Below are 22,401 nucleotides of genomic sequence, written 5' to 3'. Positions count from 1 at the left end.
CGCTCTATGTGGAACATTACCACATGGTTGGGAATGTGGGCAAATATGTCTGTGACTACCCAGGTCTTCTGGCCAAAACCCTCTTTGAAGGGACACCAGCAAATACTAGAGTGGAGAAGCAGCTATCAGTACTATTGCTCATACTGGAGTAGAAGTTACACTGTTGCTCTGAGGCTTTGAGAGATCATGGTAAAGTATTTCCACCAAATCAGAGATCCTTTGCACAAAACATATTTACTATGCTTTGTATAAGGGATCAAGATTTGGCCCTGAAACACAGGGTGAAGTCCCAGCCTCAATGAAGTCAATGGAGCCAGGATTTCATGCTATATTTTAATTTTAAAATCCAGAGAGATTCTATCTTTGAACAGTTTTTTTTGTATGCATCTCCCCTTTCTGCCCAACAACAAAGTTGTTTCTGCCCATATCTCAGCAATCCATAGAACAAACAGGAAGCATTTGTCACATTAGTAAATCATGGTGCTCATTTTTATTTTTCCTGCATCCCCAGGGCAACATTGCTTTGGAACCACATGAAGCTGAAGATAACAACCATTGTCTTTGGGAAATGCTCATCAAAAGCAAATTTCATGGAGTCCTGTAAAGGTATTTCTATGACTTCAATCAGCTCCCCCTCTTCAGGCTGGCCTCCACCTTCTCCTGTTTTCATCTGGTCTGTTACTTCTGCATAAAATAAGGTTTGCTGAGAACCTGTCACACCAACTCCAGACCTAGAAAAAAAAAAAAAAAAAAAAAAAGAGGAAAAACTTCACTTTTAAGAAAATAATTATTTCATGCCTAGGAGGCTCGGGCTATGGCCCTTGATTAGTGTTCTTAAGCAATACCAAAATACAAAATACAGTAATTCATTATTAATAAATATTAAGTGTACAAAGTGACATTATGGACCTCTTTTTATTAATAAAATGTTAACTAAAATTGTCATGCAGAAATATTAGTGCACTTTTGAATTCAGTTCCAGCTTAGCACATATATGACTACAGTTACATTCTGTAGCTGTACTGAATGTTTATTTTGAAAGGAGATGGAATAATTGATCTAACAAATGGAAGATTCTTCAATTGACTTCAGAGGGAGTTTGTTTGGGCCCTGATCCATAGGAACTTGCAAACAACAGGGTGAAGCTCGTTTGCATGTTACATTTGTTTACTTATTTTTATAAGAAATTTTGGATTTCTGATGCTTAAAAAGATTAAATTCATTCACAGCTGGAGTCCTCTATTCACATGCAAGAATGGAATGGCAGCATGAGATTCTTTACTCCACCCTACCTAGCCCTTTTGCCTTGACCCAATGGACCACTGTTAGAATGAATGTATCTAATTCAGCCTCTCAGCTACATTTGTTATCATGGATTTAATTTAGGATAATTTAGATTATGCAGTCTTTCTTCAGATAGACTACTTGCTGTGTGTTATACTTCTTATTTGCTAATCCTCTATTTCTTAAGAACTATTTTATTTAGTTTTTTTTTTTAAATAAAAAAAGAGATAAGTACATAATCCACTCACTCGGCCCTTCCAAGAAAATAGTTACATTGCAACTGCAACTTCTGCATTTCCTGTGATTACAATAGACTTTTCAGACATATTAGGGGCTGATCCAAAGCCCCTGGAGCTCTGGATCAGGCCAAGAATGCTGAAGAATTACCCTTAATATTTTGCACAAAGGCTTACAAGATTTGTAGTTGATTAATTATTTTTATTCAATATATATATATAGTTTCTATTAAATAAACATCTTACAGGATATAACCCTTCTTACCCAATGTCTAGATAACTAAATCTCCCAGTTAATTGAAATTAAAACATATCCCCAATAGGAATTCAAATAAGGCAGTATTCCTTCCATTTTCTAAACCAAACCTAATTATTTTGGCTTGGACGGCTAGTATTAATTAGACAGTTTGTTGCTATATCAATACACACAGTCTGTTTTCTATATGAAAACAGAATTGGGAATGAACAAGCTTGATTCTCATCTTATCTCTTCCACAGGTATGCTGCACTCAGTTTCTGCATCTGTAAAAAGTGGATAATGAAACTTACTTATCTCTATGATGATCTTACAAGAGACTAGGAAGAAGTGTGCTATGTAAGTATTCTATCTAGTTTGTGCTCTTTCTGATTTTCTATTTTTCTGATACATTCCTTGGCCTCAGATAATGTGATCTGCGGGAGGTAACAAGAGAGCAGGCTAATGGGCTTTTCTCCTTTTTCTCCCCGCCCCGTCTTTGCTGAATGATGTCACCTGCTTTCTCAGTAAAACTGAATGACTATTTATTGTCTGTAATGACCTGCTTTTTGCAGCCACTGTTCTTAGCATTCGTATCCTCTTATGGTGGCTATCATTGCTGGCTTGTCAATAAAACAAGCTATCCAGCACTGACAATAATTCACAGACCTGATAAACCACCAGCACAAGATCAAATGCCTTGTCTGGACCCACACTGCCCTTTGCACCCTATTTCCTTTTCTAATGAGAAGCTGCTCCCGATAATAACTCCTTTCCTCAGCCACTCATCTCAGTTGCAAGGGAAGATCCAATGGCAGAAGTCACTATAAAAGTAAGGGAGATCCATTTTTCATGAAGTTGCTATCAGCAGCCAGTTTTCTCAAGTTGGAATGCCATTTTTATGCTAACATTCTATTAGTGTTCTATTAGTGTGATAGAAATGTAGCCGTGTTAGTTTGGTGTAGCTGAAGCAAAATACAGGACTATGTAGCACTATTTGATCTGAGGAAGTGGTTCTGGCCCACGAAAGCTCATCATCTAATAAACCATCTTGTTAGTCTTTAAAGTGCTACATAGTCCTGTATTTTGCTCTCTCTATATGTTCTTGTATATAATAAGCAATAAGGCATGATGCTAAAAAGCAACACTGGAGATGAATCACTGATTAAAAACAAATAGTTATTTCAGAATCCACCACAGCCAATCTCTTTAAATCCTAAGAGGAGTCCAAGTTGCTCTGTGAGGGTGTGTCTAGACTACATGCCTCCTTCGACGGAGGCATGTAGATTAGCCAGATCGGAAGAGGGAAATGAAGCCGCGATTAAAATAATCGCGGCTTCATTTAAATTTAAATGGCTGCCCCGATCTGCTGATCAGCTGTTTGTCGGCAGATCGGGGCAGTCTGGACGCGATGCGCCGACAAAGAAGCCTTTCTTCATCGGCACAGGTAAACCTGGTTTCACGAGGCTTACCTGTGCCAATGAAGAAAGGCTTCTTTGTCGGCGCGTCGCGTCCAGACTGCCCCGATCTGCCGACAAACAGCTGATCGGCAGATCGGGGCAGCCATTTAAATTTAAATGAAGCCGCGATTATTTTAATCGCGGCTTCATTTCCCTCTTCCGATCTGGCTAATCTACATGCCTCCGTCGAAGGAGGCATGTAGTCTAGACACACCCTAAAAGTGCTAGCCTTGCTTTCTTCACCTTGCTATCATGGGTGTAGTTTGGGAGGGAAAGAAGAAGGGTTATTCCTCCCTCCTCCCTCCACTGACTGCAAGCCTTCGGCAGGCATGGAATTTGCATCTCCAGATGTGGACCCATCAGCCTGGTTGGAGCAGGCTCCTCAAATATAGAACTCAAGTTATGCCCAGGTTAGCTTTCCACTGCTAATCTCCACCCTGGATGCTATATTCCACGTTGTTCTGTTTAACAAAATTGTAACTCAAAATACCTGTTTGTCATGGAATATTACATTGTTTTATATAATTTATTTTAATTACTGGTCCTCATTTTCCTATCCCTTTCTATTGTTGTTATCTAAGCATTGTTTTTCTATAAGGGGCACTCTGTTTTTCACCATCTATAAGAGAAGGAGATATTCTTTTCTCTTGATGTTCCTTATATAGATTGGGATTTGTCTTTTATCAGTTATTTTTGGAGGAATTGTGTATTTAATAATTGCAAAAGTACACAGAGCCTGGGATTTGGTATTTTTAAGTAGAAACTTAAAAAAAATGAAAATAAATGTTGGATTTAGACTGTAAACTCCTCAGCATAGGGAATGTCTCTTGTTAATCTCTATAGGTGGCATGGTAAATTACAACACTACAGAGGTGTTTAATAATACATGAATAAATAAATAAAATATAGCTGCCAGCTATCTCTCTTTCTGCTCTTGATTTGCTCTCACCTTATTGTCAGGTCAGTTCTAGTCATTTGTATCATATTGTGTTTCATCCAAAAATAACAAGAGGAAAAAACAGTTTTGAGTAATAAAACATATTCCTTTCCCTTTGAACCTGCTTCTGAAGCTCATTACCTTTTTCAAGGAACAGAACTGGTATACATCTATAGTTAGACAATGAAAACATTAGATGTAACCTAGACAGTTTCATATTCAAGCCAAGGATCAGTCTGCAATCCACCAAGTTTAAAAACATATGACCCTTATATAAAAGACCCTTCCACACAAACTTTCTGCCTTAATCATTTACAGGGTAATCTTTTCCTATGTTACCCGTGACCTTTTACTTTTGAAATAGCTGCACAGCTGTGGGAATCATGGAGTTCTCCCACCATACATCTTTTCTTTAGTGTAGAAGAAAATTGTTTCCTGAGGCACAGCATCATGAGAGATCCAATTTCTTGCCACAGCACCTTAAATAGCTTATTGATTTCACTTCAGGATATTATTAACGTATATGATACACCTACTTAGTAAAGCCTTACTTCAAAATATCAAGATGGGCTGTAATTCTCAAACTTAAAATGTTTTTAATTGATGTTTGGCCTAGATCACTTATGTTTCCTTTACTGTAGTGCCTGGGACTGCACACAGTTTAGGTCATATGTTGCCCTATGCATACTGAAATCAATGGAAGTTTGGGGTAACAAAATTTTGTGGTAGGATATGGCCACAGGTTCATGTTGTTTATTCTTTGCTTTGTATTCTCTCTCAATGCCATTTGAGTTGTCTTGAATTAGTAGTTTTAAAATAAATATCTGCCTGCAAAATAAGCAATATTCAAGAACAAAGGGTCTAATAAATGCTTTTCACTGCAGTGTATTTTACCCCTTTCTCCAAGACTTTGTATTTCTACATCTATTTATTTTCTAATACAACAGCTCTTCTCAGTATTAAACTGGCTAACTCTGCATACTTTGTATAATATTACAGTATCTTCTGTATAAGATTACATTGATTAGGTTATGCCTAATGCTTTCATTGCTAAACTAGATCTATCTCACTTTGGTTTCCAAAAAGTCATCTGCTTCAAGAAGAGATCAAAAAAGAAAGTGATATATTTTGCTGCACAAAAAGGATCTATTTCCGTATTTTCCCACTTGCTGTTTTTTTCTCTAGATCACTTGTGCCCAAACTTTTCCTGTCATACCCGACTTTACCAGCCATTGAAGCTGTTCATCCTGGGAGTGGAGTGGAGCTGGAGCTGGGCGGCAATTATGGCTGGGGCCAGAGCTGAGCTGAGTGGCAGTCCCTCTCCCCCCCCTTTTGGGGGGGGGAAGGGGAATGACCAAGGTTCTATTGCATGCCTCCAAGTCTTCCTCAGTGCCCCTGCATGTGGCACACCCCACCCTTTGGGGACTAGAGGATTTGGTTTGTTATCTTCTGGTTCAGTAAAGTGTCATCTTCTCATGGATCAGTTGCATACATACAAAATGTGAAATGACTGCCTACAAAGGAGAACTGCAGAAAGCAATCTGCGGATCACAGTGGATCACAAGCTAAATATGAGTCAGTAGTGTAACACTGTTGCCCCCCCCCCCCCGCAAAAAAACAAAAATTCTCGGATGTACTAGCAGAATTGGTTAAGTAAGACATGAGAAGTAATTCTTCCTCTCTACTCTGTGTTGATTAGGCCTCAACTGGAGTACTGTGTCCAATTCTGGGTGCCACATTTCAGGAGAGATATGGATGAACAGGAAAAAGTCGAGAGATGAGCAACAAAAATGATTAAAGGTTTAGAAAACACGAATTATAAGGGAAGATTGAAAAAATTGGGTTTGTTTAGCCTGGAAAAGAGAAGACAAGATAAAACTTTTCAAGTAAATAAAAGGTTGTTACACAGAAGAGGGAGAAAAACTGTACCTCAACTTCTGAGGACAGGACAAGAAGCAATGGGCTTAAATTGCAGCAAGGGAGATGTAAGTTGGACATAAGTTGGCCCTGGTTTGGGCAGGGGGCTGGACTCAATGACCTCTTGAGGTCTCTTCCAGCCCTAGGATTCTATGATTCTACGATTCTATGAGGAAGAACTTCCTAACTGTCAGGGTAGTTAAGCATGGGAATAAATTGCCATAGTTCAGGGATAGTTTAGATGGTGCTTAGTCCTGCCAGGGTTCTGAAAGAGATGACCTTCTCAAGCTTTCTTCTAGTCCTATGATTCTATGATCTATGTTGACTGCTCTTTACTACAACAAATATTCCTGAATATTGACCACTGCCATTTTTTACAGTATTTCAGTCTGTCTTGCATCATCTTGTACTCTCCCTTTCCTTAGACAACAATAACAAAAAAATCACCACCAAAAATGTTGGAGGGTCCCGTAAAAGAAGAAGAAAAGACTTCTTTATGTAGTAATATCAAACCTTAGTCATTAATTTCCTGTTGTCCTCTTGTACATTTGTTAGCGTTTTCTAACAAAATTTTCCTATAATCTTGCTGTGCTCTGTTTTCTTTGATATTTTTATTTCAGTGACTTCTTTCACCTCTCTGCTCTATATGCTGGCTTTACATTTTTTCCTAAGCCTTTTCCTATAATTTCAAATTAAAAAATAAAACCTGCTTTCCCATTACACACACACACACACACACACCCCTCAACTTGCCAAGCATTAATTTGCTGCATAACGTGAGATACATGCAAAATGAGGGGGATAAAATACAATGCTGTAGAATTAATTTTTTTGGTATAAATTACTGTAACTTCAATTTCATAATTCTTTATTCTAATCTAATCTACATTAGTTTTTACAATAAAAGCCAAATGACACCAAATGTGTATAGAATGTGAGAGACTTGGACTAAAATGAATGCAGTCCTTAAAATGAGCAATATGTATGTACACAGACACAATATTTATTTTAGCAACCAGTGTGGATGCTTGTATGTAGTAATGGTACTATATACACAGGTTGTGTATATCAGTTAACAAAAATGTTAAAAGGCTGGGAAATCCAAGCGTCCCTTCATGGGCTCTTCTTAAGCATCATAGGCTGTGTCTAGATTACATCCCTCTTTGACAGAGGGATGTAAATTAGACACTTCAAAAGTGCAAATGAAGCGGGGATTTAAATATCCCACACTTCATTTGCATAATCGCTTCATGGAGCTCTTTCGAACATGTGCCATTTCGAAAGTAAAACCACGGTCTAAATGTGGTTCTTTCAAAAACAGCAGGCTACCTCTGTGGGTGCCGGCAGTCTTGCCTCTGTCTGCGCAGGTGCTGGCTTTGCATGAGCCGTTGCCGGTGCCAACTCAGCCTGCGGCCCTTTGAAAGACGCCGGTATCGGGTCCTTTGATAGGGCAGGCCTTGGAGCTGAAGCGCTACGGCCCTTGCCCATCTTGTTGGTGGAGTGCCTCAGTGGAACGCCTGAGGTGCCCAGTCTATCACCCACACTCACTCGTCCAGTGGATTTTGAAGTCCTGTGGTGAGGCTCATCGGAGATCGGGCGAGCTTCATGCGCCCTGGGATGTGGTTGGGAGGCTCGTCCGCACTGGGTGTTTTCAGGGCTTTGTTAAACAAAAGCATCCTTAGTCTCATTTCCCTATCGCATCTTGCATACGCGGTCAGTTTAGTGCAATGTGTGCACTTTTGTGGGATGTGCCCGTTCCCTAGGCACTTGATGCACCAAGACTGCCCGTCTGATGCGGGCATAGCATCTTGGCATTGCGAACATTTCTTGAAGCTGGGTGACCCCGACATAATGATCTTGTTTATTTAATTGTTTAAGTATTTTCATCGTCTCCTTTTTTTGGGGGGGGGGAAGGGGGCTATTTAAACAAAACTTATAACTTAGGATGGAAGTTTTTTTTTAAAACTGTGGTATATAAACTATAACCAGTACAACTATTAACAATAACTAATTAACAAAGAACTAACTATAACTCTATAACTAATTTCCCGTTCTCCTCAGAGTGGAGAGGGAGTGTATCCTAGCTCCATCTGCGGCCGCAGACGGTTGGAAAGGAACTGACGGGGCTGGACCATGCTCAGCAGAAAGGTGCGAACAGCACGAGACATGCATGGTCTGGCTGGGCTACTGCTAATGAAGATTCTCCAGATTGCAGCGCTAGGACAAGCCCGACACCTTGAGTGGAGCACCCACGGGGACACTACTCGACGAAGAACTATTGAGTTGTGATGAGTATGGATGGAGTGATCACCAGGGCACCTGTGTTATTTCCTGGGGGCCTCTTTTTTCAGTAGAACTCCCTCTTTCGCTTTCACACATGCTTTTTTCTGAAAAAACTTTTTTGGAAAAGGCATTCTTCCTCGTAGAAAGAGGTTTACCGCTGTCTGAAAAAACCCTCTGTTCTTTCGACTTTTTGTTGAAAGAATGCGATTGAAGTGTAGATGCAATTACTGTTTTTTTGGAATAACAGATGTTATTCCGGAAAAACGCTGCAGTACAGAAATACCCTCTGTTAACCAATTTCATTCATAAATCTGGTATGCAATACTGAAAAGCAGAATTAACTTTTTCTTAGTGATTCATTTTAATTTTACAATCATTCAAAGAGCTACATGTTCATATTTAAAGCTTGTAAACACTGACTTCTTTTTACTTTACATTTACCTAATTAAGGTGAAGTTTCTACATGGAACTTAACTATTTATCAAATGCAACTTTTATTTGGATGCAGAATCTAATATTTAGAGACTACATAATCTCATGTTTAGAAGCAAATACACAGTATCGCAATGGCTTTTGAACTGCATTCCAACTCTACTCAGAGAAATCATGTGCAGTTTCTCTGTAATTTCTTAAAACCTTTATGCTATTCTAATGTTATAAGCAGCAGGTGCAAGAAAGAAAAAGAATAGAAGCAATTAACACAAAGTTATATTACAAAGCACTCTCCACAAACAGGTGTACTAGGCAGGTGATCTTTTTAATTATAATGCATTTTATTGTTCCCGGCTATTAACCCCAGTGCAGTAAGGTAAAAATGGATTGTATTCATAGATTACAACGTAGAGGAATAATGCCTTTGAAAATATTATAATGCACAATATTAGCTCCACAGAATAAGGGCTGTGTTCTTTCTTCTATCTACTGCAAATGTTCACATTTAGAGTGACTAAAGTTAGGAACTGATTCCAATAGAACCCTAAATAAATTGGGCTGATTTTCTGTAGTGCTGAGTACATATAGCTCCCATTGTGGCCATTGTATACAGTTATAACATCCTCTGACAAAAAGCAGAAAGGGGGTTGAAGGCTGAATAGGCAAAAAAACAACTAGTAACCTTTCTGTAACTGCTGTTCTTTGAGATGTGTTACTCATGTTCATTTCAGGTTAGGTGTGGGTACATGCCACATGCACAGTATCTGGACATTTTTCACTTAGTGGTATCTGTTATGGCAACTCTAGCACCCTCTAATGTTGCATGCTCAGTATAAAGGGGCTGGCCAACCCTATACCCTCTCAACTCCATCTTGCTGGCTCACTCTGACAGGGTATGTCTACACTACCACCCTAGTTCGAACTAGGGTGGTAATGTAGGCAACCGGAGTTGCAAATGAAGCCCGGGATTTGAATTTCCCGGGCTTCATTTGCATATTGCCGGGCGCCGCCATTTTTAAATGTCCGCTAGTGCGGACTCCATGCCCCACGGCTACACACGGCACGAACTAGGTAGTTCGGACTAGGCTTCCTATTCTTCTACCGAGTACCTATACTCGGTACTCGAACTACCGTTCCACGAGGAGTAACGGTAGTTCAGAATAGGAAGCCTAATCTGAACTACCTAGTCCGTGCCGCATGTAGCCGTGGGGCACAGAGTCCGCACTAGCGGATATTTAAAAATGGCGGCGCCCGGCAATATGCAAATGAAGCCCGGGAAATTCAAATCCCGGGCTTCATTTGCAACTCCAGTTGCCTACATTACCACCCTAGGGTGGTAGTGTAGACATACCCACCGAGGGGCAGGAAGGTGGGTTGTGGAATGGACATGAACAACACATCTCAAAGAACAGTAGTTTTGGAAAGGGTAGTAACTGTTTTTTCTTTTTCATGTGCTTGCTCACATCCACTCCACATCAGATGACTCCCGAGTGGTATCCAAGGAGATGATCTCAGAGTTCATGAACATTCAAATTGCAACACTGCTCTACCAAACCCAGCATCATCTCTAGCCTATTCCGTGATGGTGTAGTGGGAGGAGAAGGTATGTACTGATGACCAGGTCACTGCTCTGCAAATGTCCTGGATTAGGGCCAAAAACAACACTGATGAAGCCTGAGCTCTCATTGGATGGATGGCCAATATGGCAGGTGGTAAGATGCCTGCCAGTTCATAGAACATGCAAATGCAGGAAGGGATCCAGGATGAAATTCTCTGGGGCATAACTAGCAGGTCTTTCATTCTGTCTGCCACAAAGAGTTATGTGGATTTATGGACCAGCCTGGACCTTTCACTGCAGAAGGCCAGGGCATGTCTAACATCCAGCATGTGCAGACACCATTCCATATGGTTGTGTGATTTCAGGAAGAAAACTGACAGGAGAATAGCCTGATTACTATGACTTCCAAGGCCGATTTCTCTGTTGTGATGATAGCTCATGCATGATAAAAGAGCTGCAGACTGAACTGGTATTGAACAGTTGTTGGAAGCGATGTCAAATACTCAACCAGCTGTTTAAAACGTTTGCCTGCCACTGGAGGACTAGAACATGGCAGGTTGGTCTTGAGGCTCCCTAGGTTTTTGTTGCCTCTGTCACCTTGTGGCAGAGTCCCCGCTCAGGCTCCTTGGTCTGGTCCACCAGCTGGTCCACAAATCAATCACCAAGCCTTCTGGTGCAGTCACCTGTGTCTTTTATTGGAAGTTCCAAACATTTTCTATTTACAAAGTTTATAGTCCAGACAGCCAGCTCCTCTCTCTCTATCTGGGAGCATACTGAGCCACACCCTGGCTCCTTACTCCTTCTTCCCCCCTCTGGCTTCCTTCCTCTGCCTCATATAGCCCTCCTTCTGTGAGGCCCACAGCTGCTTCTGATAACCCTGAAGGCCTAGGCTTGCTCAGCTATTCCCCTTACCCAAGCTACTGTGGCAGAGCTCTGGCTTAGCCAGCAGTCTGTCACCCACCTCCTAAGGTCATAGCTTCTCTAGAAGAAGTATGAGGATGATGCTTTGCCCCGAAGCATGAATAGCTGGCTCAGTTTCTTTTTGGGCTGGGAAACATACATCCCCAGGGCGTTTAATGTGACTTGCAAGTCTTTGAGTGAGTATAGTGAAGCATCTGTGGTACTGGAAAACAGCTTCTGTCCCTCAACAGTGTTGTGCACCTCCCTAGGAAATCCAGAAAGATGCAGCCAGGAGACGTGACAGATGACTACTGATGTGGCCAAGGGGTACGAGGCAGTGTCCACTGCATCAAGGGATGGTTGCAGTACTATTTTTGCTATGAGGACGCCTTCATCTATATTGGACTCGAAGGAAAATTTGCAGTTCTTGCAGCTGTTCAATAAAGGCTTTCATTTTTTCGAAATGGTGGTATGTGTAGTTTGCTAACAGCGCCACATAGTTTTCTATCCATATCTGAAGGGATGCAGAAGACTATGATGTCCTGTCCAAAATGTCCAGTCTCTTCGGGTATGTCTACACTATCCACCCAAGTTCGAACTAGGGTGGTTAATGTAGTCATACGAACTTGCAAATGAAGCCCAGGATTTGAATTTCCCGGGCTTCATTTGCATGTTGCCGGGCACCGCCATTTTTAAATGCCGGCTAGTTCGGACTCCATGCCCGCGGCTACACGCGGCACGGACTAGGTAGTTCGGATTAGGCTTCCTATTCCGAACTACTTGTACACCTCGTTCCACTGCACCATAACCCTGCTGGTGCTATAAGGTGCCCCCAGTGTTAGCAGTTGGTTTTGCACAAGACTAATAGCACTTGTGAGCAGAGTAGAGTAAACAGTGCTGCTTATGGGGCAGAGGCAGAGAAGTGGTCCGACACAGGTCAAACCCTGTTGCACTCCCCATGCTTGTTGTCCTTCCTCGGTTCCATTCTTGGTTACTTTTTCATCCTTCTTCCTCAGCACACGGGAAGGGGAATGGTCACAAGAGACCTATGCTGCTAGAGAAGCACTCGGCACCAATGCCAAGGTATTCAGTTCCAAGTCCAACCAGCTTGGCTCCAACAACAATCTGAAGACTTGCATCTGGATGGACCTTAGCCTAGCCTCCCTATCCTTTTTTGCACAAGACTTGAACTGGCAGCAGACCTGGCAACCAATGGTTCCACTAATCTCTTCCATCCATGTGCAGATTTTTTCCATCTATGTGTGGAATACATTTTTATGTGCACTGAGGCATGTGTGAATGTGCATCCCCAAAAAACTAGCTGTGGATACTCTGCTAATCAACTGGGCAGCATCTGAATCTTTCTTGAGCAGTTGCACAAGCTCACCCTTAACAGGGAATATTGTGGCAATTCTCTCACATGTTTACAGATACTTCAGACAGCTAGAGTGTGGGTCACTCACTGGTATGGGTTTGCCACAGCATGCACAGGATTCACAGCCTGGAGATTGGAGAATGCTAGGCCCCAAAGGTGAAGGATGCCTTCTTTACAAATAGATTTATAGCAGCATAAGCTTTCATGGGCAAAGACACACTTCGTCAGATGCATGTAGTGGAAATGCATCTGACGAAGTGGGTCTTTGCCCATGAAAACTTATGCTCCTATAAATCTGTTAGCCTGAATCTCCAAAAGCGACAAGGAGTCCTCTGGCACCTTATAGACTAACACGGCTACCCCTCTGATACAAATGTGAGGGTTCAACTATTTACACAACTGTTAAAAAAATACAAGCAAGTAAACTTGAAAAGAAAGGAGGGAATAACAAGAACAACTGAAGAACATCTTGCTGAAGCAAGAGAAGCTGTTCCAGTGACCATCATAGGCTATAAGAAGGTACTGAGAGGATGTAGGACCAGCTGAGTCCCTTATACGAGCACATGTCCCTATAGGATGCTAGAGATGGCCTGATAGATACCACTAAGGGAAAAATCTCTGGTGACTGTGCACACACCTAAGACGGAATGGACATGAACAAGCACTTGAAGAATCAGGGAGTAAGGATGTTAAATTTAGATTAATTAACTAATCAAATAGTCGATGGGATTTCCACTGACTATTCAATTAGTCTATAAGGACGCCTCTGCCTTTGAACTGTAGCAAGAACCCTATTAGGCTCTTTTGAAGTGTACTGGCCCTGCGCTCCCTGCAGTGCCTCAGCCTTTGAAATGTACAAGAGCCCCAGTGGGGCTTATTCCCTTAGTAGGACAATGTCCAGCTCTTATTGGGGAGCAGCACTTCTGCATGATTTATTTTTGTATCCTGTGGGGCTCTTGTACATTTCAAAAACAGAATCACTGCAGAAGCAGAGACTGCGTCCGTTTCTGCTGGCACCATTTCCCGCTTTGCCTGTAGCTCCCCTGTCCCCTGCAGAGATGGCGCTGGGGGGAACTGGCTTTCTGATAGATGCGGGAAGCGACTAGTCACATTACTAGTTGACTTGTCTCTTACATCCCTATCAGGGTGTTAATGTTTCTCAAAGATGGGACTTATAGCAAAACAACTTAAAGCAGGGACTTTTTTTCCCGCGTCTGACTTCCATTTGTGCAAATTGGGCAGAGGGGGGCTTGCACGAATTAAGAGAGGGAAATGGGAGGACTTGTAATGCATCAGTAACTACAAGTATCAACGACTTTATTGTGGAATGGATATATAACGGGGAAACATAGTGGGGATGCTCTGTAATCAAAATAACATATATTTTTCTTGCCTGGTTCTCAGAAATGAACTATTTTGGCTGTAAAAATCAGCCTAATGGAGAAACTCAGCACATAACATTTCAGCCCAAATGCTTAAAGTTTGGCATAATAATAATAAACCAAAAAGAGAATATTTGTAATAGAGATTGTCAGGCAAACTTCTACTCCCCTCCTATCTGCACAAATAAAGCCAGGTAGAGGATTGGGGGGGGGGGGGACTTTTTAACCTTTGACTGCATATGGAGGCCCATAGGGAAAGCTCATCCCCAATACTTTTATTAAGTAAAAAAAGTGTCACTCTTACCCAGTCACTTTTCTAGTTATAAGCACACTTAGAAATGTTCTAGATTTTATTGTACTAAAAGAGTGGTTTCACTTATGAAAACAAATAAAAACAAACACTATTTATTGTATGTGCAGACATCTTCTGAGTTAATATCAAACTGATTACACAAGTGCATGCCTATTGAGAGTTGTGTATTATGAAGCGTCCCAGTAACTAGGCAGTGGGGACTGAAAATGCAAGGTTATACACTTTGAAGAACTGTACACAATGCTGAAATATTGGATCAACAAATACTTAATGGAAAAATTGTTATATGGATCATTGAGATAATATACTACAGGCAGTCCCCGGGTTACGTACAAGATAGGGACTGTAGGTTTGTTCTTAAGTTGCATCTGTATGTAAGTCGGAACTGGCGTCCAGATTCAGCCGCTGCTGAAACTGACTGCCAGTTCTGACTTACATACAGAATCAACTTAAGAACCCCAGGCGTCCCCAAGTCAGCTGCTGCTGAAACTGATCAGCAGCTGATTCCAGGAAGCCCGGGGCAGAGCAACTCTGCCGCGGGCTTCCTGTAGTCAGCACTGGTCAGTTTCAGCAGAAGCTGACTTGGGGACGCCTGGGGCAGAGCAGCTGGGGTGCTGCTGGGTTGGTCCAGTAGCGCCCAGAGCGGTCCCGCAGTCCGTGTCCTCCGGGGGAGCCCCGTTCGTAACTGCGGATCCGACATAAGTCGGATCCGCGTAAGTCGGGGACTGCCTGTATATCAATGGATTTGATTAATGTACTATATGTTAAAACAGAAATTGCTAAAAGAATGCATACTAGCCATTATAAAATTTTATGTCAGCATTTTAAATTGGCTATTAGAAGGTTGATAAAGATACATCTAGAAAGCATTTCAACCACCTAAAAACATAGCTGATCTTCAAACACTGATATTGGCATTCTCAGTGTATTTCCTGCTTTCTCCTGACAGAGGGGAGCAAATCTCATATTCTGTCTTTACAGCGAATACTCAAGGCGCATGTTGGGGCAAGTACCCTTTGAGCTGAGGAAGAGTGAACAAGATACAAAAATAAATTATGCAAAAGTGCTGCTCCCCAATAAGAGCTGGACATTTTCCTACTAAGGGAATAAGAACACAGGATTTGGAATCAACTCTGTCTCCTAATATGGCAGTGCAGAATTATAAAAAGTACAACAAATAGGTAACCTAAATAAACTAGTTTTTAATTGAAACAAGCCACAAACACCTTATCTCAATATGCAAAATAAATGCCTGAAAAATACCATCTTTAAGGCCACAATTGTTTATTTTGATTTATAAAAGTGAATCACTCCACTTGCCTGGAGCTCAGTGGACCTCCACACAGGTTAACTGTTGTTCCCATAAGAACTACAATGCGAGATAGAGGCTTTAAAGATTTATCAACACCCTAAATATAGTTTATTTGGGAGTCACACTGCAAGTAAAAACTGGGCAACTCAGTTTAAAGAAACTGAAAAATAAAAGAAAGGTGTTAAGAATACATGTTGTTTTAGCTAGATGTGAATTCTTATTATTGAGTCATACACCCTAAAATGGGGATTTACAATGAAATGGTGTTACTACTTTTTTTTTTTTTTTTTTTAAAGATATCTGTGTTGGTACAGCACATCAATGTCACACAAAATACAAAATACTCTAACAGCTTTTGTTATTCATTCTAGAAAGCACTGTTTCTTTCAGCAGCACAAACCCCTAATCTAGCTTCAAGGATTGCAAGAAACAATTCTTGTGATTCACTCCCCAACCCCCTCCAACAGAAGTGCTGCTTGTTAATCCAGCAGGAAATAACATTTGCCAGGATTGACAGCTGTGAATTTGTATTCAATTCCCAAATTAAAAACCAATGACAGGGCCTAGTTCAATAGAGCTGTCAAGTAAAAATGAAGTAAGTAAAAACCTGCAGCCATTCTCTGTTAATTTGTACATGTATTTTGGATAATGGTAACAGATGCCTTTAACAATGCTACAGTCTGGTAGGGAGATATAATGGCAATAAGGCTGTGAAAACATTTTCTTCTGAAATTATTTAATTCTTGACATTTTAGTTCCAAACAACACTAATATATTCTTCTCTTATTTCTGATGTAATTTATTAAAATATTTTACAATAAAATTAAAAAAAATATTTAAAAAGTTCATAATAATACCAACAATGCATATTTTATATAAGCTTCAATTATGGCCCTGATCCTGAGAAAAGATCCAATGGCATAAACCTTTCAATGCAGGCTCAGAGTGCATGATGTGCAATTTTTAATTAGAATAAAGAAAATCAGAGCTGGAAAAGGTCTACTACAATAGGTCAACTAGCTTATCCTATGAATATAGGATTGTTTCTTACAATAAACTTTCTAGCCCTTCAGTCAATCAATGTTTAAGAGCCTCAAGCAAAGGGGTTTTTCCACTAGTTCTCTTGGGGTTCTCTATTCCCCAGTCTAATAGATCTCTGTAGTCCAATTTTTCTGTTTGAATTTCATCTTATTAATCTCAGTTTATATCCCTTTATATATCCCTAAATAAATCCTTTGCTTTCTCAGTGTTTACACCCTTAAACAATTGTGGATGGCTGTTTCTCTGAGCTCATTGCTTTGATAAGGAAATTCATTTACCCCTAGGCTATTCTAACAATTCTAATCTTTTTTCAAATGACAAAGCATCAGCTTAGCTGCAATTTACCTGTACGAAGTGATTCTCTTCAGATTTGTAATGGGAACATCATAACCACACTCTTCTAAGATTTCCTTGCATGCAATTTCCTCCAAAGAAAGTTCTGGCTTGTCTACTATGCCAGCACAGAGTTCATAAGTCACTCCCACTGTAGCTGGTAAGGGATCCAATAAAGGACACCAACTATCCTGGTCTTTGCTTTGAAAGTCTTGAGGATGGTGCCGCTCCATTTCACACATGTAAACAGCTTAAAGAAAAAGAAAAAAACAGTTGTTCTTGGAAAAGCCAACTTTTACTATGCCATTTCAAGTGGCATAAAAAGACCTTCAAAGTGAATTTCACCATGCAATTTATAAAAATCCAATTAACAGACACAATGCATCACGTATGGTCACATTTTTAAAAAGGTTCAGCTGCTTGCATTTGTGTATGTGTCCAAAAAAACCACATTAACACACAACTTTTGCACACTATCACATTTACTCACAAATAATGGGCTTTGGGTAGATAAATTCTGTGATTTGCCCACCAAAGTGATGGGTCACAATACCCACATAAGTAACTGGAGCATTCGATATTTCACACCTTTTGAAAACCTGTTTTCAACAATATATCATACAAGTGCTACAAAATGAAGGTATTTGAAACTGTTTAATTGTGAAGCATTTGCTATACAGGCAGTCCCCGGGTTACATGGATCCGACTTACATCGGATCCCTATTTACAAACGGGGTGAGGAAACCCCGCACTAGCTGCTTCCCCCCAGCAGACCAGGGAGACGCGAAGCTAGCGCCCCCCCCAGCAGACCAGGGAGACGTGGAGCGGCTTTTCTCAGCAGACACCTCAGCGTGAGAATAAAGGACTGAGGGAAGTGAGGTGTGGGAGAATAAAACTGAGCTCTGGAGAAATGTTTGGCTAGAGTTTCCCCTACAATATGTACCAGTTCCGACTTACATACAAATTCAACTTAAGAACAAACCTACAGTCCCTATCTTGTACGTAACCCGGGGACTGCCTGTAGATGGGACAATCAATAGTTAATTTTTAATAAAAATGAGGAAAAAATTAAATAGTCCTTTGAACATTTGTTTTTCTTATATTGAGATGGATGTCTCATACATATACCAAAATCAAGTGCAGCTGAATGAACCCACAAATGTACTGTTCAAAAAACTTCCATTTGTTGGCCAACGTATATATCAGAGTTTATTTTAATCTATGCATTTATCTCTGCTGGGAAGTTGCTCTGTACACTGTGTACCATGTGCACAATGATGAATCTTTCAGCCTGTCAACTCAGCTGTTATTTGGACAGGGTTATGAAAAGCATGTATGTTTGTTTGAAAAATCCTCTTTTGAACATATAGTTCCTTGCGCAGATTTTCTTAAATGGAATTTGTGAAGGACCTTTTGCATTAATCTAGAAACAGCTGTCACTGTAATACCCCCCTAAAGGAAAATACTTAGGGCCAGACTCTACAATCTTTAGTCCAAACTATCACTGATCTGAATGGACATTTTTCCCAAGTAAAGCCTGCAGGACTGGGTCCTAAAACACAGAGAAGCACTACCAAAAATATTGAAGACCTTCAAACTTTCTTTTACAGATGTAGTTTCATTTATTTCTTCTTTGCAAAGTTTTCTATCTTCATCCCCTTTCTTGTAATAACAAAATCTGATACTAATAGGATACAAATGATATTGAAATGTTATAAGATATTCAACATGAAAACTCTTGCTTTATATAATAATCTATGATATCAAGCATAAAGCCTGCTCTTTTATTTAATAACTAGAAGACTTACCTGGCATTGCATGGGTTCTTCAGGGCAGGAGTCTAATAGTATGGAGGATGCAGGAGTCAGGGTAGAGCCTTGGAGATATGGGGGGCATGGTAGGAGGCATGGGGTGTGTGAGAGTGAGGACTGGCAGGTGAGAAAAGGCTCAGGGTGAGGGGGCACCGGAGGAGCTTTTTCTCCCACCTGGTGGGCAGGGGGCCTTCTTTCTCATCCCAACTCTCCTCTGTTGGCCACCAGGGGCCGCCTTTCTCCTCCTAGTCCTCCTGGCCTCCAGGGGACTTCTGTTTCCCTCCAGTCCCCCTGGCCACCAGAGGCCCTCTTTCTCCCCAGCCACCAGAGACCTTTTTTCTCTCTCTCCTCTCCTGTGCTGCAGCTAAGAGCCAGGAGGAAAGGGAGGGGGAGAGTTTGGGGCAGGAGGGCTACTTACCTGGTCTGGTGGCAGGCAAGATGGCAGAGCCCCAGCCTTGCTGGCCACTCTCAGTATTGTGTCCATCTTCTCTGCACCCCTCCCTTTCGCATTCCTCCTCGCTCTGCCCCCTCCCTTTTCATGTTCTGGAAAACAGTCCCATTCCCAGCACTTCCCATCTCCTTGGCACAATCAAACCCTGACCTTGCTTTAAGTTATGATAAGAGGAACCTGCATACCAAATTTGGTGGTCCTAGCTCTTACCATTTAGATGGAGTTATTGAACAGTCTCACAGAAGGACAGACAGACATTTCTAAAATAGATAGATAGATCTATGATAATTATTATACCTTATTAATGTTTAAAATATATGTGTCACCTAGATTTAAGTAAACTATAAATATGCAAGCTTTTTTTTCTAAGTCTCATTCCATATATTTAAAACTCTGTTACACTGGAGAGTACAAATATAGACAACTTTATTCTGTTAGCAACTGAACTTTGTCCAAAATTTCATTAAGCATTTATATTGTTCCTTTTATTTTGTTATAATGGAATATTCGTCCCAAGATGTAGTCTACTACTCAGGGGACTTGGCTTAAGTTGAGGAGATCTTGAAGATGCATACATTCTTAAGTGGTATAAACTGCTATACCTCCGACTGCTATACCTTGGATAATGGCCAATCTAGCTTCATTTGTTGGATTGTATTGAACAAATACAGGAGAATTTTTAATTCTAGCACCAAATACCTGAGTGTGACTCAGACGGTTAATATAGGAAAATATTCAAAATGTTTCTTTCTCTAATTGAGAAAATGCCATGAGGCCAGATTCTACCAGTCCTAACAAGGCAGATAAATACCTTCAATCTACACAATCACAGCTCTTCCAGGAGAAAGGGCAAGGATGGGGGAGGGGAGGCACAGCAGTACAGATTTGGAGAGGCTCCTGGAATTTAGCAATTCAGGAAGAGAACTAATTTGCTGTTTAAACTTTTGATTTCTTTTTGTTTTCACCAAGGGTTTGGAAGCCCTATAAGGTAAAATGTGCCCAGTGACAAGCCTTGGGTGCTATGTATTTTGAGTCACTGAACTAATCTGCAAATACATACAACAATCCACTGAAATGTTGTTATAATGTAACCATAAAATCTCATGGTGTATATTTAGTGCTTCTCCAGTTACATACTGTTTAACTGTAATTGGAAAGATGTGGTCCACTGATGAGCAAAATGAATGATACCTAAAGTCTATCTCAGTGGGGCACCTGTACTGGACTAGAGTGGAAATCAGTGCAGTATTTGTTTAGATTTTAATTTTATCAGAAAGGTTGTTTGTCTGAGGAGGGGCAAGCACACACACACACACTTCTAGTAGACATTTCTATTGATTTAAACTGTTGCTAATCATTCATTAATTCTCAAATATCCATAGAGGTGCCCTGCCCCTGTCCTCCTGTTGGGATTCTGACAGGAGAGCAAATAGGAGAGAGAATCATCACTTAATTTACGCATTTTTACAGACAGCATGTCAGATTATCCTCAGGCAATGGAAATCTAATCCTAACACAAGTATTCTGGTGAGACTGGGTATGAGCAATTGCTACTCTAAAAAGTTTGACTGCCCATTTGCACAGAAGGCCAGCCATTCTGAGCGCATTCAGTGCCCATTCTGATCTCTGTGAAGATAACATGAAAACAGCAGGCTTTTGGGGACACTAGGCCCTCTAGAGCCAGTAAAATCTGACATTTCCATGGAGGTAGTTTATTGGAGAAATCCACTTGGCCAGAATAATTGCAGGATTCCATTTATTTGGGTTTTCTATATTCCCTTTGCTTATGGACCAACTTAATTTCATATTATCTAGCACTGTGGTGTCCAACACACTAGCCACTAGCTACATGTGGTTATTTGACCGGTTGAGTGTGGCTAGTTCACTACAGCAAAAGCCATTATAGTGGGTACAGCTTCAGAACTCGTTGCACACCATGGATTTAGCAGCTTACTGTGTTTCTCTTGCCATGAAAACTCATCCTCAAAATAATCTATTTTATTACACTATTACATTATTTTATTTTCAAAATAATTACCTTTATTATGTATTAGACCTGATTCAAAGACAGAAGTGTTCAGCTCTATCATGCACAGTTACTGAAAGGCTAATGTGTGCATTGAGCCTTGTGCCCTCTGCACAGAAGTGATTTTCATGCTAAAGTCATTCGAAAAAAAAGCATCATGAAAGATATTTCCAGCCGCCTAAGACTGCCTCAAAGAGAGTATTAGCCATACTAGCACTTTCTATTTGGTTGCAAATAAAAGACATAAGGATTTAAAATAAGCATATAAATGAATCCTATTCCTTACAACAGGCAACAGAGTACTAAATAGAAACATGAAAACATGAGCTACAAGTTACAATATTGTTGCATTACATTGAACTACTTGTCAATCATCATAGGCAAGTGCGAATGGTAAGAGACTGCACCAGAAAGTTACAATGACATCTACGAGAATGGTCTTGAAACAGTCTCTTAGCAACAGAGATAAAAAGAGAGAAAGAGAGAATCTAAGAGATCTCTCTCATTTTTTGGTTAAAACCAACATGCTGAAAATACATCTTATTTATAACCTCTAAAAATAAATAGTCAGAAATTATAATTGATACAAAAATGCTGAAATTAAACAGATTTTTTTCTTGAGGTATCTATTGGCCTCTTACAAATACGAGAGCCAATAATCTATCTATTACACTGCAGTATACAATAAAGCAAAATGAATTTGTATACTGTGTATCAATATTCCCCAATTTTGAGGTTTGTTTTAAATTCCCAAGTATATATTACCTCACATTAGTTAAAAAAATTAGTTTAACAATAAGGAACATAAAACAATGATTCAGGGCATAAGCCATCTGCTAACTACTAAAGGTCAAGAAGAAATTTCTCAAAGGGGCAGCTTTTTCTATAATTGCTCACTACAGGGCTATTTGGAACTTCCCCGGAAACCTGGCAACAGCTAAAGTCAAAGATGGGGTAATGGATCATTGACTTGATCTAGTAAGGTAATTCCTATTCTGTGGAATTCTGAATAGAGTGAACTATAGCACAAAAGAATACAATATGGAACAAAGATTTTATCACCACAACTATCCCTACACCCCCAACTATTAACTGCTAAACCCTTAATACTTCAC

The 22,401-nt window shown here is 40.4% G+C and overlaps 1 protein-coding gene across 1 annotated transcript in view; it reads right to left on the bottom strand.

Moving 5' to 3' along the window:
- Positions 1 to 458: 458 nt before the first annotated feature.
- The window catches only part of NUDT14 (nudix hydrolase 14), a 108,226-nt gene continuing 86,283 nt past the window's right edge, over positions 459 to 22,401 (bottom strand). The window contains exons 4-5 of the mRNA XM_075926425.1: positions 17,011 to 17,248; positions 459 to 731 (exon numbers count right to left, since the gene is read on the bottom strand). Coding sequence (XP_075782540.1) covers positions 491 to 731; positions 17,011 to 17,248 — 479 coding nt within the window. The 3' untranslated portion in view covers positions 459 to 490. The remainder of the gene's footprint in view (positions 732 to 17,010; positions 17,249 to 22,401) is intronic.

Source organism: Pelodiscus sinensis, chromosome 4, assembly GCF_049634645.1.
Source record: "Pelodiscus sinensis isolate JC-2024 chromosome 4, ASM4963464v1, whole genome shotgun sequence".
In the NCBI taxonomy this organism is placed as follows: domain Eukaryota; kingdom Metazoa; phylum Chordata; order Testudines; family Trionychidae; genus Pelodiscus; species Pelodiscus sinensis.
The sequence above is the reverse complement of the archived record's forward strand: the minus strand, read 5'-3'. Positions and strand labels throughout refer to the sequence as shown.